Below are 17472 nucleotides of genomic sequence, written 5' to 3'. Positions count from 1 at the left end.
GTGCGATGTGATCACATCGGCTTTATTAATGTTTTACGTGGTCTGAGGTCAGAGTCCATCCTAAGTTTGGCCCTCAGCCTAGTTTAAAAGGTCACGACCTGTAAACAGCCGGTGGGAGAGCGTGACGCCTCTGAAGTGTGAGGCTGCGGTGGCAGAAGTTTTAATTCTTCTGCAGTAACGCAAGCAGCCCCCCCCCCCCCCTCCCCCCCCCCCCCCCCCCTCTCACTTTACCCTCCTCGGTTACCGTGGGAATTCCAGAACAAAGGCCTCAGCCTACAGTCTGGCATGTTTGGAACTCCATATCCTCTGCCCTACTTTATACACACACAGCTTTTCCTGACAGTAACAATAAAACACTGACAAAGTGTCTGAGCATGCTGGGTGTGTGTGTCTGTGTGTGTGTAAGGTCAGGCTGCAGGGTAACCAGAGGGCAGTTTCTGATTGTTGTCTACTTTTGTGTGCGCGCTGTATGTGTTTTGGTAATTTGTGTGTGTTTGTGTTTTCTCAGACTGTCATCTGGTGAGAGACACCGCTCACGTTAACGTGTGAAAACAAACAAAAGTCGCTTTTTTCTTTGTTTACCTCCAGCGAGTATGGAGGACCAAAACTGCCAACTTAAAAATCATGAGTTTAAAATTAAACAAAAATGCTAAAAGTTAAAAACTCAGTAAGTGAACAAAGATTCCAGTAAATATAAAAAAATGTAAATATTTTATTTTAAAATGATATTTATGTTAAATTTAATAATTTATGCAGTATTTTTAATTTAATTTAATTTTGAAAAACTTGTTTTTGAATAAATCTATCAAATATAAGAAATATTATTGCTAATATTTTAAGGTTCTTTATGAAACTTATTTTTTTTACTCGTTTTTTATTATGTATAAACTTTTTTTCATCAGTTTTTTCTATTGTTTTTATTTATCTTGTGTTTGTGCGTTTGTCTCAGGTGAGGTTTACCTGTGTCAGAGCAGCAGTGGCTGAACGAGGACACGGAGTGTGTGTGTGTGTGTCTTCTCACTGTGTTTCCTTTTTACATTTGCTCGTTATTTTTCTGTTTCACTATGCAAATGATGGGCGTCACTCGAAGCGTGTCATGAGCTCAAAGAATAAACTTATAAATAAAAGAAAACTACATTTAAATGGAAAAAGAAAAAATGTTAAATTATATATTAAATTTAATGAAATAAATAATTTGTATATATATAAAATAAATAATGGATGATATATTAAATGGCTGCATTTTAGGTTTTTTGGGCTGATTATTTATTTTTAAATGTATGTTTTGGTCCTCCGTACAGTAACCCTGCCATAAAGTGTTTCAGTGACGTAAGCTGAAGCCTTTTAATTTGTTCCTGGTGAGAAACAAACTAATTAATCAGACTAATTTTTACCTCTTTTTCTCCTGTCAGATTAATCAGATTAATTTTAGTATTTTATAGTGACGCTGCGTTTAAATGACAGCCTGAGGAAACGGACTTCTGAGCTTCACAGGAGTGTGCAGACACTTTCGGGTCGTCGTTAGAAATGAGCTGTGATGCTGCGTTACTGTTGTAAACCGACTGTCGCTCTCAGAGTTTTGTTTGAGGAGGTCTCCTTTGTCCTGGAGGTTAAACTTCACGCTCCGCTGAGCTTCGCCCGGTCTTTGCTGTCGCGCTGCAGCGTCTGATGGTGGTATTCCTTCTTCAGTTTCTGTAGTAAACTTGTTCTGCGGCTCCAGCAGCACTGAGACTTTGTGGAGCTTTTATTTTCCGCTGCATCGAGCACTTTTTCGTCCCGCTGAGGTCTGTGGCCTGACGTCAGCCCGCGGACTCTGCTGGCGCGTTTCATTGAAGTCTGGTCTGTGCTTCGCATTTTAAATTGGTGAGAATTTGTTGGAACGCAGATACCGGCGGCCCGGGAGAAGTCGGCTCTCGTTGGCAGCCACAGTTTCATTGATCTGGGATTAGAAACGTGAGCCCAGTGTGTCAGCGGGCCGAGGATTGAGGCCTGTTAAATGGGTCAGTGCTGCCGGCTGCATCGATCTCACGTCAGAGATCCTGCTGCGGACGAGATCGTGATTCGAGTTAAAACTCTCACGGCTGAAACGCTTCAATCAGCCTGCAGCCATAATGTGTTTGTGTTTTTATTCATTTGTGTATTTAACGGCGACGATGCTTTGAGCTGGATGTAGGATCAGCCAGCACGACTAACTTGCAGATTTGTTCCTGGTGTAACTTGTAAGCTTGAGCTTTATGAAAACAGACAAAAGGAAAGCTGATGTGTGTGAGTCGGTGAGTCTGTCACATTCAGGATAAAGACAGAAGCTCACGCTGCTGACAGACAGATGGTGGCCAGGACACATGTTTTATTCATGCTGTAGTGTGTGTGTGTGTGTGTTTGTGTGTGTGTGTGTGTGTGTGTGTGAGAGAGAGCAGGCAGCCTGGTTGGCTCTCATGTTACCTGTACAGACCAGTGTAACATTACCTGCAGGCACCTCAATGCTATAGCACAGCTGACTGTGTGTGTGTGTGTGTGTGTATGTGTGTGTGTGTGTTCGTGGTAAAATGCAGTCCTGTAGACATCTACTGTACCTCTGGCCATTATCAGCTCCTGCAGCTCAGCTTACCTGTGGTGTGCGTCAAACTCAGATAAACCTCCCCCTGACCCCTGGTGACCCCAAAGTCCTAGCTGTTGATTTAAACAGTGATCTTAAATTTGGAGGTCACTGAGACACTTCCTGTCTGTAACTGTGCCGTCTCGCCACAGACGTTAACCAGGCCGGTCACTAATAACAAACATATCTCGACCCCGAGCGACGCTACATGTGATGATGTCGTTAATCAGTGATGCACATTCCTGACCAAAAGTACAAGAACGAACTTTTCTCTGGAAGCTCAGAGACACCTCAGACTGTCTCTGCCACAGATGTGGAGTCATGTGACCTGCTGTGTATTTGTTTTAAAGAGGTTTCTTCCTGGAAATGTCGTCTCTCTCCACGCTGTACTGTCGAGCGCCTGGCAGCCATGTTTTCTTCTTCCTCTGTTGTAGCTGCCTGCTGTCCCGTCACACCGCGTATCGACAGACTCCACCTGCAGACCATCTCGATCGTCTCCTTTACTGAAACCAAAGTTGGAGCTGACGCAGGGGCACAGGAACCTTTCTGAATTTCCCGTGCACTTCATCTCCTCCATGTGCTTCTGCAACAGCTGCAGGTTCTGGTTCTGGTCTAGGATCTGTGGACCAGCTGCAGGCCAACGTGTGAACATGGAAATGCTCAGTTCCTTCTTTCAGAGCTGCAGGCGTGAAAACGGCTCAGAGCATCGAGATAAACGATTCAAACTTTGTAAACTTGGCTTTAATTTTCCACTTTTCCTGAAACGTTGGTGGTTTAGGCTCAGCTCTGACACGTTCCCGCACACGCTGAGCTGGGGTCACATGGCAGGGTGGGGTCTGCTTTGTGCCATCAGTGGATAAATGTGTGTGTGTGTGTGTGTGTGTGTGAGACACCGGGCAGGTTTGGATGGATTGCTGCTGACAGCCACTTCCCTCCTCCTGTAAACACTCCGATCAGGACGTTTCCCTCTCAGCCCTCCTCTGACCTGATGAAGGCCCACCTCCTCCACCTCCTCTGCTCTGCTTTGAAAAGTGTTCATAGTGTGTGTGTGTGTGTGTGTGTGTGTGTGTGTGTGTGTGTGTGTGTGTGTGTGTGTGGGACAGTGTTCTGGAATGGAAAGCATTCCCTCCTCATGGGCTTTTTATTTCCTGACACACACTTTTTCGGCAGCAGGGTGTTTCCTGTTGGCTGACTGCTCTCACACACACACACACACACACACACACACACACACACACACACACACACACACACACACACACACAGGTGTGTGTTTCTGATTTCATGAAGCACAAACCGAGAGACTGAAGCTTGTACCTGTGAATGAAGCTGGTCCTCTTAGGCACACTGGATCACACGTTAGCCTCTGCAGGACTCACTGACATGTTAATATTTATAAAACGCAGAAATATTTAAACCTTTATTTTGGCGGTGGGAACATGTGAAAGGTCTGAACGTGGATCCACCCACCGCCTCATTGCTAAGCACGCTTTGTTTCCTGATGTGATGTCATCATTGTCACTGTAATGACACTTTTCCTTCTTCGCTCGGTCACAGGACACGCTGCAGCAACTGATCGTCATGCCGCTGCCCAACATCCTCTGCATCGCCAAGGACCCGATATCAGGTAACGCTTATGTCGACACACCTTCACAGGTGAATGTACCTCCACACGCTGATCAAAGCGCCCGACCAGCGCAGTGAAGATAAACTTAGGTCAGTCCAGTTAGGATCAGAAAACACGCGAGTCCATCTCACCTGCGCAGGTGCAGCAGGCGGTGCTCATCCCTCCAAACTTTGTCCATTAGTCCATTTGTTTCATTAGACACACTCATCAAGTCCAGGGGTCCCGAATTCTGGAGGTTTCCTGGGAAAACAGGGGTGTGCGTGCGTGCGTGTGTCTGTGTGTGATTGTGCGTCTGTGTGTGCGTGTGTGTCTCTGTGTGCGTGTGTCTGTGTGCGTGCGTGCGTGCGTGTGTGTGTGTGTGACAGAGTTGTGTAGCTTTCGTGCTTTAAGCCTCGTCTTTACAGACTCACCTGTGGTGACATCAGCCCTTCGCTCTGCTGAAGATGCAGGATTTAAACCAGAGTGTGTGATTGAAAAGTGGTTTGTATTTATTTCTCAGTTGTTCTCAGAGGTCGGACGGCGTGACCGCCTCGCTGCTGCTGTGGCGTGACATCATGGCGCCGTGTATCTGACTGTAACCACGAGTTTCTCTGTTATGTTCCCTCAGCAAAGAGCATGGAGGAACTGAAGAGGCTTTTGTTGCTGATCCTGGGCTGTGCTGTGCAGGTAACACACACACACACACACACACACACACACACACACACACACACACACACACACACACACACTGCCTCTCCCAGGAATCGTGTTTGTGTGTGTGTGTCGTTTTGCATGTCTGAGCACAGCCGTCGCTTCGTGTTCCTGCTGACGAGGGCTGGACTGGATGTGGGCGGGGCTTCTCGCTCTTTTAAACACCAGTCAGTTGTTTTTATGTTAACCCCGTGGATCCTGATCACAGTCAGGTTATTTAGCGTGTTGCTGGAAGCCGCTCCTCCCTGGAAGAGATTTATCCAGATGTGTCGAGCTGAGTGTGCTGACAGGTGGGCTCGGCCTGTTCAGCTCTCCCATCGCTCTGAATGCAGCGACCTCGTCTTCTTCTCACCTCCCTTTGTTTGTTTCTCCCAGCTTCCTAATTTCCCTCCCCCTTTGTCTCCCTCCCTCTCCCCCTTTGTCTCCCTCCCTCCCTGCACTTGCTCGACTGGTTCCCGGGAAGAGGAAGGCCATGAGGGGAACAGGGAGGGAGGATAAACCACAGGGAAAAGATATTGTTGTTGTTGAATTAAATAGCTGTGACCCCGCCCTGCAGACACACACCTGACAACTAACGGTAGAAGCACATCAGTGAGGATGACGCTGCCCTCAGCCCTGTACCTGCTAACGTTCACCTGCACACCTGCCTCCTCCCACCTGAACCTTTATGCTTTGATTTCTCTGAGCTTTGCTGCTGTACGTCTGACATCATCAGCCCGGACGTGTCGAGCACGCTGGATTTTAAAAACTGCAGTTAGTCTGTGATGTGTGGGCCAGACAGACGCGAGTTTAGAGCAGAAACCAAAGATTCATTTTTGTGCTTTGAATGTAAGAAAGCAGACGTGTGCACATGCAGTTACATCATCAGTGTTTATTGGGTCGTGGATATAAACTGCACAGCCCCTCACCTCCGAGTCCACCTGTTCCTGACGTATTTACCATCTCAACTTTTATGTGACGTCGTCTTTTATTTGTTGGTCTCTTTGTGCTGTTAATGTGTAACACACACTTTCATTTTTAACTTTAGTTTTTTAAAGATGCTGAATAACTAATAACCCACCAAACAAACAAGAGAAACAACAGCTGCTATTTGATTTTAATCCTTCATTTCCTGTGTGTGTGTCTGTCTGTGTGTGTGTGTGTCTCCTCAGTGTGAGCGTAAGGAGGAGATGATCGAGAAGATCAAGCTGCTGGACATCCAGACTCAGGCTGCCATCGTGTCTCACATCCAGGAGGTGACTGAAACCTGCTGAGAGCAGCTTTACTGCTGATCACTGATCACATGGTGCTGCTGCAGTGTCTCCACCCGGGAAAGTTTGTCCCAGGTGGAGCCGCTGCAGCAGCAGCACCCTCACGGTAGTGACCCACGTCAGCCTCACAGCGTTTAGGTTAACCTGCAGACCGTCCTCTGGCGCCTCCAGGAGGACGCCACCTGCATCGAGCAGAGACGTGGCCTTCTGCTGGCGTCTGTGTCGACTGTGACGCTAAAACATCTTTGAACTTGAGTCTTTAGAAATCATTTTGTATCAGTAGCAGAGGCTGAAGGGGAGGGACCCCTCAGAAACCAGCACGGGACGATCACGTCGCCGTTTATTAGCCAACTAAACCGCTCAACCACCTGAGGAGAGGCCACACCCCTCCTCTGGTTTAGGTTTATCAGCACCACGCTTGAACCAGAGAGCAGGTGTAACACTCACTGTGACATCATCATCAACAGGACACTGTTTAGAAACTTTAAAATCTAAATTTCAGATGCATTATGGGACGTGCTCGTGCTGCAGCGGTGTATGTGTGTGTGTGTGTGTCAGGTGACCCACAACCAGCTGAATGTTCTGGACCTGTCCTGGCTGGAGGAAGGAGCAGAGATCATCCACGAGGAGCTCGAGCCTCTGTCCCGCAACATGGCGGCGTCCCTGCGGCAGCTCATCGACCAGCGAGACAAAGCCAGCGAGGTACGCTCGCAGACGCATCTTTATACATGTGTCGTCAGCGTGACGCAGACGCCGTGATGTCTGTGAACAAGGCGCTGAGTCTGAAGGTCGTGTTTAACTGAAGGAGAGATGATAAAACTGTAACGTCTCAGAATAACGTGATTGGTCGCCTTCAATGATCCACGTGACGTTCTGTGATGTGTTGTTGACGGGAGGTCACAGTAGCTCATATTCAGTGTGTGGTCAGAACGTTTGTCTGGTTAAGCTTTAAAGGACCGCAGGTCACGTGTGAAGCTTTGATTGGACCGATCGCATCGATCTCACGTCCGTTGTTGTTGTTGACACGAGATTCAACATATTTCACCTGAAGTGTTCACGTTTCCCACTCTGACACCTTCACACCTGCCTTACAGGTGATTGTGGACCTGACCCAGGAGAGGGACTACCTGTCCACTCAGCAGCCCCAGGACGGGTGCAGGGTCCTGGGCACGATCGGCCCGGAGCATGGGCGGAGCTCCGTGGGGGCGGGAGTGAATAATGGCGGCTCGGCCGGGGCGGCGCTTTCCAAGGAAGAGAAGCAGCATCTGTCCGTGGAGCTCGCCGACACCAAAGCCAAGCTCCGCAGATACAGACAGGAGCTGTGAGTCTCCGCCTTCAAACACGTCCGTCCAATAAAGTCTGACAAGCCCGAGCTGTAATATTTATCTCACACTAACGCTAACGAGGCTCCAGCACATCTCACAGGCCGTGTGTACACGACCACGCCGCTGTAATCACAGGGCGGAGACATGCGACTGGAGGTTAACAGCAGGCACGCCTGCGTTACTCACTGACCCAGGCAGCTCTCTGCTGAACACACTCACACGCCTTTCTCTTATTTTTGGTCATAAACATGAAGGTTTTTGTTTTTTTTTACATGAAGGTCAGAGCGCCGATGGTGTTTCCATAACGACGCTGACAGGACGTGTGTGTTTAACTGGTGACCGACAGGAAATAGTTTAGAGACAAACGGAGCCACGAAATCTAACACACGACCTCGACCACGTTAACCACTGAAATAGCAGGGTGCTCTCAGAGCGAGCATGCTGCTGGCGTCAGATAACTAACGGTGTGTGTGTGTCTCTATGTGTCTGTGTGTGTGTGTCTCTATGTGTCTGTGTGTGTGTGCGTGTGTGTCTGTGTGTGTGTGTGCGTGTGTGCCTGTGCGTGTGTGTGTGTCTGTGTGCAGGGAGGAGAAGACGGAGCAGCTGATGGATTCGAGGCATGAAGCTGAGCGTTTGGATCAGGAGCTGCAGAGACTGAAACAAGAGGTGAGAAACAGGAGTCACACATCGCTGACGCGCTGAGCCACAGCCACAGTCTGTGAGGAGCATTTCTGTGGAAGCTCGTTTTCCTGTGGAAGCTCGTTTTCCTGTGTGCCGGTGTGAGTCGTGCTCAGCTTTTGGGAGAATCCTCGTCTGCAGGGGATGCTTCCTAAAAGGAAGCAAAAACAGAGCCTGTAATTATTTAAAACTGGTCCACAGAGAGCATCCAATGTTCAACCTGAGCATTTCTTATCTGCTCACTTTGGATCTGCCATGAAGTTGTTCCAGGAGCAACAGAAAGATGGAGAAGTCGGAGCTGTGGGAACAACTGATGGCTGATGACGGGTCGGATGAGGCGAAGGTGTTCAGGGGCGGAGCTCTGTGGCGGCCTGTGAGGGCAGACAGCGACTGAATACAGGCTGGAAACATCTGGAGCAGCTGGAACCGCTCCTCAGCAGGAACGACGCTGCATCAGGTTGAAGATTAGCCCATATTCTACATAAAAGGATTGATCAGTTTGACCTTTGACCTGCTCTCTGTGGGCTGTGATTGGAGGACGGCTCTGTCCAGCTGAACATGGTTTGCACGATGGATTATTTCTAACACGGTCCTCTCACAGAGCTGGGATTAGACACACATGTAATCTGATTCGGTCACTTTGTCCCAGTTTGATGAACTGGTTTTGAGCACGCAGCAGAGATTAATAAGTGTACAACAGGATGACGTGTAATCCTGCACAGCTTCAGTATTTAAATTACCAACAGATTACAGAGCATCAGGAGATCAGAGCGACACAACGTTTGTATAGAAGAAGTTTACGCAGGCCGCTGCTCTGGGTTCGTACAGAGTGGTTGGATGGTGGCGGCGCTTTTATCGTGAGGTTTGGATTAATAACAGGAAGGAAGTGACGATAACGTGTTCCTGTTTTATTTTTCAGAACCAGTCTCTGTCCGTCGAGGCGCGCTCCGCCCGGGTGTACCGGGACGAGGTGGACTCCATGCGGGAACGAGCCGCTCGCGTCGACCGTCTGGAGACCGAACTGAGCAGATGCAAAGAGAAGCTCAACGACGTTCACTTCTACAAAACCCGAGTGGAGGTAAAACCAGAGCGTCACACCACAGAGCAGCCTCGACATTAAAGCCACCGACAAACACCACCATCACCTCTGCACGCCGCCTGAAACAGGAAGCTGTGGGTCCTCTGTCGTCCGCTTCAGGCTGGCTCCAAAAGGGAGTCAAATACAGGGCTAGTATAAGGAGCTTGGAAAGAAAAGCGTCTGGACTTCAAGTTGCTTGAAGACGTTTCACCTCTGATCCGTGAAGCTTCTTCAGTTCTAAGATCAAATGCTGGAGAGTCCCAGACCCACACCTGTTTTCACACCTTGGCTCATGTGATTAGGTAGAGGATCATCAGGGGGTCCTTTGTCCCTCTTTGGGGGGGAAACTCCCACAGGGTTATATCTGGGACTCCCCACCATTTGACCTTAGAACTGAAGAAGCTTCTTGGATGAGAGGTGAAACGTCTTCAAGCAACTTGAAGTCCAGACGCTTTTCTTTGCAAGCTCCTTAGACTACGATGACCTGGATGACTGAGAACCTTCACAGACAAATATCTGGCTACTTCCATCTTCTGCATACAGTCTGTGTAAGGAGCGACAGTTGAATGCTGTAAACAGATGAGCATAAGAACAACAGTGTGTGCAGACCGGGTGGTGCTCCGGGTGGTGTTCAGCTGGGACACCTGGGTCCTGCTTTCATGTTTGATCCCCTCCCTAACCACAGACCTGCACACGCCTTCGTGGTGGCGCCCTCTGTCAGGTGGTTAATGCCTGACTGAGAGTGATGTACACAGACCTCACCGCACAGCTTCCAGGACACCTGCAGAGGTGTGTGGTGTCCACACCTCCTCCACTCGGGGGAGGGGCCTGGTGATGTCAGGTGGTTTTAATGTCGTTGCTGACAGAAAAAAAAGACAAAGGGGTGAACGATTATTTTCATGGTTTTAATATTTTCATGTTTCTGTTTATGTCCTCACACCGAACACATTTCTGCACTTAATCTGACCGTGTGTGTGTGTGTGTGCGTGCGCGTGTGTGCGTGCGCGTGTGTGTGTGCGTGCGTGTGTGTGTGTGTGTGTGTGTGCGTGCGTGCGTGTGCACTCCAGGAGCTCCGCGAGGACAACCTGACCCTGCTGGAGACAAAGGTTTTGTTGGAGGAGCAGCTGTCGGCCTCACGGGGGCGCTGTGACAAACTGCATACGCTGGAGAAAGACAACCTGCTACTGCGGGCGAAGATCCACGACCTGGAGATGGTACGACCCAGACCCACGCCGTCGCATGGTTCACACAGATGTTCTTGACACAAAGCTTTCTCTCTGTGACGGAGATGGTGGCTGGGTGGTGTGTGACGTAGATTAACACACGTAGGATGAGAGCACCTCCCCTTACTGTCAGGGTCAGCCTCTGAAGTTCTCATCATCATCGTTTACGATCACGCCCCCTTTACCTGTAAAAAACAAAACAAAAAAAAAACCACTTCCTGTGACAAACGGTCACATGGCATCAGCGTGCTCAGGTGATAAACAAACTATAATAAAATGCAGTGTAACAGCACACACGTCTGTGATGGGCTGGCCACCTGCCCAGTCTATACCCCGCCCCTCCCCCTGTGACCTCTGGGATAGGCTCCGCCCCCTGGGACCCTGAAAAGCATAAACAATTAATAGAGTGGGCAGAAACCAGAAGAACGCTGGTCTCTGTAAAAATCATCATCTACCTGTCTGTCCTCCACCTGTCTGCAGGAGCGGGACAGCGAGCGGCGACGGCTGGAGGAGCTGGTGGAGGAGAACATGCTGCTGGAGATCGGACAGAAGCAGAGCATGAACGAGTCGGCTCACCTGGGCTGGGAGCTGGAGCAGCTCACCAAGAACCACGACAACACCGAGAGTGAGCCTCCACCTGTCTGTCCTCAGCCCGTCTGTCCTCCACCTGTCTGTACACTGGTAACCGGCTCTCTTCTCTCCGCCCAGCCCGTAAGTCTCTGGTCGACGAGCTGAACGAGTGCGTCTCCAGCCGCATGCTGAAGCTGGAGAAAGAGAACCGGGAGCTGCAGGCGTCCATAGAGAGGCTGAAGGAGGAGAACCACCTCCTGCAGGAGCAGCAGCTCCACATGCAGGAGCTGGACCGGGAGAACCAGAGTCTCAGCAACAAGGTGGGACTCACAGTCACACCTGCTGTTCACCGGCTCAAGGCGCTGCTGTGGGGATTGTTTTTTAATTAAAGTTTAATAAACTTTGATTTCTGTCATCTGAGCGGTGATTTGATTTTACAGTAACAGTGATGCATCGCGTCTCAGTCCTGCAGGCGTGCAGCGTTTAGTGTAGATGCTGATATGAGACACATACATGTAACTTTTACTGATTGATAACACAGCTGATCAATAAAGAAACATGGATCTCATCGGTTATGGTTTACAGTAAAACTCATACACACAAGCCGGTGTCTCCACCTGACTCCAGGTGCACCAGTCGTGCACGCAAACATGAACATCACTCAGTAAACCTTTATTCGTCCAGTATTTGTGTTTCCGTCTGTGCTGCAGGGGAACTTTCAGAGAGTAAACATGACGACGTGAAACCTTGATAACAAACTCGTCTCGTTTTAACTGTTTTTGTCCAGTTTTAACGTCCTGCAGCATCATTCAAGCTCAGTGAGCTTTGAAACACTCACCTGTCTCTAAAAGCTACACCTGTGTTTGTTTCAGCTGGAGCGTCTGCAGGGTTTACTGGACCAGGAGAAAATAACCAATCAGGACATGGAGGCTCTGGGGGAGGAGCTACTGAAGGAGAAACAGAGTCTGGAGCGCGAGATGCACGCTCTGAAGGCGGAGAAGGACCGACAGGTGTGTGGCACGCTCAGGTAACATCTCCTTCACTGTCAGTCGCAGAGGAGACCGGCTGACTTCTGTTTGTCCAATCAGATCTCAGAGCTGGAGAGCGAGAAGCAGCACCTGTCGGAGGCAGTGGCGTCCCTTCAGGAGCGCGCTCAGTCTAACAGCGTGGCGAGGGTCCGCGAGGTGGAATCAGAGAACCGCCTGCTGCACCAGAGCATCACCGACACCAGCTCCCGATTGGCCAGCCTGGAAACACAGCTCAAAGTATCCAATGAGGAGGCAGAGAGGCTGAGGGAGCGGGCGGGGCGGTGTGAGGAGGCGGAGCGAGAGGTGGCGCGGCTGGAGAGGAGCCGGGAGGCGCTCAGCAGAGAGGTACGTAAACGCTTCCTCCTCTCTGACGAGTCTCATTGCAGCATAAGTGTAACGTGCCTGTGTCGCCTCCAGGTGGCATCTCTGCGGGCGTGCAGCGAGCGCTCCGAGGCTCTGGAGAAACAGGTGACCTCCTTGGAGCAGGAGGTGCACAGGCTGAAGCGGGAGGCGGAGGAGAACCAGCGGGAGCTGCAGCGGCTGACCAAGCAGGAGGCTGAAAACGGACTGCTGTCCAAGGAGAACCTGGAGCTCCGCTGCTCCCTGGAGAGCCTGCGCTCCTCATCCACCCGCCTCACCACTGTGCAAGAGGAGCTCCAGGAGGCGCAGAGGGAGATGCAGGAGCTGCAGAGGAGGCTGGATCAAGCTGGTGAGGAGGCGCAGGGAGAGAGGAAGAGAGCGGAGAGGCTGGAGGTGAACCTGACAGCTCTGAACCAGGAGAAGCATCACATAGAGGAGGAGATGGAGAAGAGCAAAGAGGAGAGGGTGGAGGAAGAGAGGAGGCGGCAGGAGGCAGAAAGCAGAGAGGAGGACCTGAAGAGGGAGGTGGAGGAGCTGAAGGAGGAGCGGAGGAGGCGAGTGGAAGGAGACGAGGAGAGGAAGAAGCTCCAGCTGGACCTGGAGCAGTCGGAGAAGGGCCGGAAGCAGCTGGAGAAGGAGAGCTGGAGGATGAGGACGCTCCTGGAGGGGAAGGAGACGGAGCTGGAGGAGAAAACCAGGAGGCTCACCGAGGTCACGAAGGAGGGAGGAGCTCTCAAAAAGGAGGTGGAGCGAATGAAGGAGGCGGCGGTGAAAGCAAAGGAGGTGGAGCGAGAGAACAAGGAGCTTCAGAAACAAGCGACGATCGACAAGAGGACGCTGGCCACGCTCAGAGAGGTGAGAGAAGGGGCAGGGGGAGGAGCTTCGTTTAAGCAGGTGTCCGTGGCGCCGCTGGGCGGGTTATTTACATTCTAGTTCAGAGTTTGGATCTGAGCAGGTGAGCTGTGGAAGCGTCACTCGTGGGTCTGTGTCGGTCTCCTCGTTGCTGCTGACGCCTGTGAGACCGCGAGGCTGCCATCAGAGCGCACACGCTCCGAGTAACTACTTTTAAATCCCGGGAGAATTGCAGCCGCATAAGCTGTCGCAGGAATGTTTTTGCATGTGAGACCGGAGGAGCCGCACTTCCATAATATGCATTCAGCTCGTCCTTTGCAGAAGGCACATAAAAAACGTCATAATCCAGAAACACGCTTTGCAGATCAGCTGTTCATTGCACTTCCTACTATGGCATGTCAGGAAGGGACGTCATTTTTTTCTTGTGGGAAACGTAGTTTTTCCTACAGGGCCTTTCAGAGGAGCGTGTTTGACTTGAACTTAAACTGCACTGTTTAAGTTTGAGTTTCTCCTGAAGTTTATAAAAGTGAGTGTAGCTCAAAAATGAAACTACAGAGACACTCAGTCAGTTTGCTGTGGTTGGAAATATGTGTAAAAACAAAAAGGCAGGGTATATAGTTACTACGGCTTAATGCATACATGTTATTAAAACTTGTATTGATGTGTAGCAGCTTGAAAGATGGAACGACAGCAGGTAAAAATATGAAGGTCAGCTCTGGTGGACTTGGTTCTGTGGTGGGCTTTAAAGGGTTCATCAGTTTCTTTGCTCTCAGAACTGCAAAAAAAGCAGTAAAATGAAAACAATATATCAAAATCTGAATCTCAATCAAAGACGAGGCGCTCGGTCAGCTTTACCGACATATACACCAGAAGGCCAGCAGGGGGCGCTGCACTGCTAGGTACTGAACACTGGGGTGTTCTTTACAGCATCAGCGTGGAAGGTTCCTGTGAGCGCCACATCGAGTCCTGAACAACCAATCAGCAAGTCTGAACACGCACATGTTACAGACTGTAACTTGTGTCAGCTGTTCATTCTCGGCTCTTTGGAAACCTGCAGAGTGGGGCGGGGCAGTGTGGCCAAACGATGTAACTCACCATGTAACTGATGCGAAACTAAATACTTTACAACTCAACTTTATTAGTGCAAAAAAATCATCAGTTTATTTCCACTTGAACAAGCAGCTGTTTTATCTGCATTAAAGCTACAAACATGTGACAGAGCAAATGCACCTGTGTGAAACCTCCTCCACACTCTGAGTGGGCATCATATCCTAAACGATGCGTCTCTGCGTTAGTTCGTTCCCCCCAGCGTTGGCTAAGGCCTGCAGCTATTTAAAGCCGACTGTTTGCTGAGTCAGCTTCTCTGGTCTCACCACCGCGCTTGTTGAAGCCTCTTCGTTGACAGCTGTGTTGTACTCGAAGCGTTTCTGCTTCAGATGATGAAATAGGTTTGTGGTGTTTCCTCCGTTCACCACGATGGCCCGCTCGCATGTTCTACAAAACATTGTGCTTTGGTGGCTTTCTGACGAAAACCAAACCAGTTCCACATCACTGCGGTTGCTCCACTTTTACAAACCAGTTCTGGTTCGTCTGTTTGCCTTCTCGTTCTCCACCGCCGTGCTTTTTACGCCATGTTTGTATGAAAACAAAGGCACCGCACATGTGTGTTTTACCCATGTTCTATCGCGATGTTTCATTTTTTTATCGTTGCCTAACATTACACCGGTGTTACCGTGAAAGGTATAATATGTCCCAGCTGTACTGCAGACGCTCGGGCAGACGCTCGGCGACGTCGGCCGCTCTGAGCCTGATGCCGAGCGCCCGTGACCTTCAGCGGTGTTTGTGTTGCGGTTTTGCAGGAGCTGGTGTCGGAGAAGCTGAGCGTTCAGCAGCAGAAGGTCGAGCTGGAGCGACTGAACGAAGAGCTGGAGAAGATCGGACTGAACCGGGAGAAGCTGCTGCAGCAGGAGCACACGCTGGAGGACAGGTACGACCCCGCGACCTCACCCGTGCACTTTAAAGCGGATCTCTGATGACTCACGGATGTGTTTGAATGTCAGCAGGTACAGGCTGCTGGAGTCTCGGCTGGAGGAAACCGTCCAGCAGACCATGAAGGTCAAGGAGGAGAAAATCTCCAGCCTGGAAAAGAAGCTGGAAGAAAGCGGCGCCCTCAACAAGACGCTTCACGCGGAGCTGGAAGCTGTGAGGAAACGCGCCCTCGCCCTCGCCTTCGCCTCTATAAAGTTGAAGCTGTGCGACAGTCTGACATTTTTCTTTCCCGCTGCAGGCTCGTCAAACGGCGTCCGCCTCACATCAGCAGCACGAGGAAGTAAACCACAACTCCCAGCAGCACCCGGCGGCTGACCGCAGCGCCACGGCCGAACTGCTGCGAATCAAAGATCACCTGATCGACGTGGAGAAGAACGTGAGCCGCTGTTTCTGATCATCATCATTAATAATGATGTTATCACTGTTAATGATTATAGCAGCACAGGAACGTTTCCTGTTCAGCACCTCAGAAATGTTCTCACACGTGAAAAATGCTTTGTGCTAATTTGATGGATGAGTTTGTGTGACTGCTGTGAAACTGTGTTTGTTTGGTCCAGAACGCCTCCCTGCAGACGGAGAGCAGTCTGCTGAAGGAGCAGCTGAAGCAGCTGGAGAACCAGAACACTTCCCTCAACAACCAGATGGCGGCGCTGCAGCGGCACACCACCACGCTGCAGGAGCAGAACTCGGCGTTGCACACGCAGACGGCGAAGCTGCAGGCACGCTCACGCACGTGTAACTTCGACCCAGTTTACACTCAGGCCGTCGCGCTCACGCTTCATCTCTTTGTCCTTTCAGGTGGAGAACTCCACCCTCTCCTCTCAGAGCGCCTCTCTTATGGCCCAGAATGCCGTGCTGCAAGGCCAGGTGACCGCCCTGGAGACGGAGGTGGAGTCGTGGCAGCGGCAGCGCGAGGAGGCGTGGCGAGCCAGAGAGGGCGTGCTCAGCGATCATGAGCGCCTGCTGAGCGTTCACGAGAGGCAGGCTCACGAGTACGAGCAGCTGATCAGTCAGCACGCGGCGCTAAAGGGCAAACAGAGGGCGCTGGAGAGCGAGCACAGGACGCTGCACGGCAAGTAAGTGGACGCGTCGGCGTGAAGCGCTGGAATGATTCAGGTAACAGGAAGCAGCACAGGTGTGAGAAAGGGCGCCGAGAGTAACCATGGAAACAACTCCTGATCTACCCATCCGTGTCACTTCCTGTCTGTGTCACTTGTTCTGTCAGCTTCACCTTTGACCCCTTAAATCAGGCTAATACCTGCGAGGTGTGCATGAATTTGAACCACTCTCAGAGAGACGCTTCGAGACAGCCGACCTTTTATCTAAAGACACTTCCTCCTTTCACAGTTAAATAGAGGTTTGCTCTGAAACTGCAGCTGCAGTCACGATGGCGATGAAGAGCAGAGGGTCTGATGAGCACGGAGCGCCGCTGCTCGCTCTGCTGCTCGCTCTGCTGCTCGCTCTGCTGCTCGCTCTGCTGCTCGCTCTCTGGGGTTAAATGTGTTTGTTCCAGCTGAGAAACATCAGGCGTCGGCACTCTGAGGTCAGAGCCTCCATCGGCTCAGTGAAGTTTAGGGATGGGTATCGAAAACCGGTTCTTGTTGAGAACCGGTTCCCACTGTTTCAATTCCTTGGAATTGTTTGCCATTTTTGCAAACGATTCCCTTATCGATTCCAGACGCCTCGAATGACGTCACCATGTTGCGGAGCGTCATTTACCTGGCAGGAAACATGGCGGCTCAAACACTCAAAAGTTTGGTTATACTTTACGAGACCAGATGACAGCAGGGCAACGTGCAATACTTGCAAAGTAGATATTTCATTTAAGGGAGGAAACACTACGAATATGCAAAAGCATTTGCTCACAAAACACGTGATGACCTTAAATGAATGTCGTGTTTTTAATTCGCTCTGGACTCGTGAATCTCAACCCAGCAGCAGCGGTAACGTTTGCACGTCCTCTCCCGTTAATGCGGCAGGTAAATAATCAACTAACAGTGCATATTATGTTAGCGCGATCTGCCTTATTACAAAACCTGCCATTACTGTGCATTTACGTGACCATGATGAGAGAGGCAGAGTCTGGCTGGCTCAGATGCTGGCAGTTCTCGCTGCAGTCTACCGGTAGCGTCTCCTTTCAGGC

The 17472-nt window shown here is 50.5% G+C and overlaps 1 protein-coding gene across 3 annotated transcripts in view; it reads left to right on the top strand.

Annotated features, from left to right (window-relative positions):
* ccdc88c (coiled-coil domain containing 88C) overlaps positions 1 to 17472 on the top strand; it is a 51318-nt gene that overhangs the window by 10037 nt on the left and 23809 nt on the right. For 2 of the 3 annotated variants that reach the window (XM_040049648.1, XM_040049650.1), the window contains exons 4-21: positions 4154 to 4223; positions 4831 to 4889; positions 6068 to 6151; positions 6725 to 6868; positions 7261 to 7487; positions 8076 to 8157; positions 9089 to 9247; positions 10315 to 10461; positions 10951 to 11095; positions 11179 to 11360; positions 11913 to 12050; positions 12129 to 12413; positions 12486 to 13283; positions 15140 to 15267; positions 15341 to 15482; positions 15568 to 15705; positions 15887 to 16048; positions 16128 to 16405. In XM_040049648.1, the coding sequence (XP_039905582.1) occupies positions 4154 to 4223; positions 4831 to 4889; positions 6068 to 6151; positions 6725 to 6868; positions 7261 to 7487; positions 8076 to 8157; positions 9089 to 9247; positions 10315 to 10461; positions 10951 to 11095; positions 11179 to 11360; positions 11913 to 12050; positions 12129 to 12413; positions 12486 to 13283; positions 15140 to 15267; positions 15341 to 15482; positions 15568 to 15705; positions 15887 to 16048; positions 16128 to 16405 (3368 nt within the window). The remainder of the gene's footprint in view (positions 1 to 4153; positions 4224 to 4830; positions 4890 to 6067; positions 6152 to 6724; positions 6869 to 7260; positions 7488 to 8075; positions 8158 to 9088; positions 9248 to 10314; positions 10462 to 10950; positions 11096 to 11178; positions 11361 to 11912; positions 12051 to 12128; positions 12414 to 12485; positions 13284 to 15139; positions 15268 to 15340; positions 15483 to 15567; positions 15706 to 15886; positions 16049 to 16127; positions 16406 to 17472) is intronic. The other variant, XM_040049649.1, reaches the window with a different exon arrangement.

This window comes from Simochromis diagramma, unplaced genomic scaffold, assembly GCF_900408965.1.
Source record: "Simochromis diagramma unplaced genomic scaffold, fSimDia1.1 OVJJ01000456.1, whole genome shotgun sequence".
Lineage (NCBI taxonomy): Eukaryota > Metazoa > Chordata > Actinopteri > Cichliformes > Cichlidae > Simochromis > Simochromis diagramma.
Note: the sequence above shows the minus strand (reverse complement) of the source record. Positions and strands in the feature narration are given on the sequence as shown.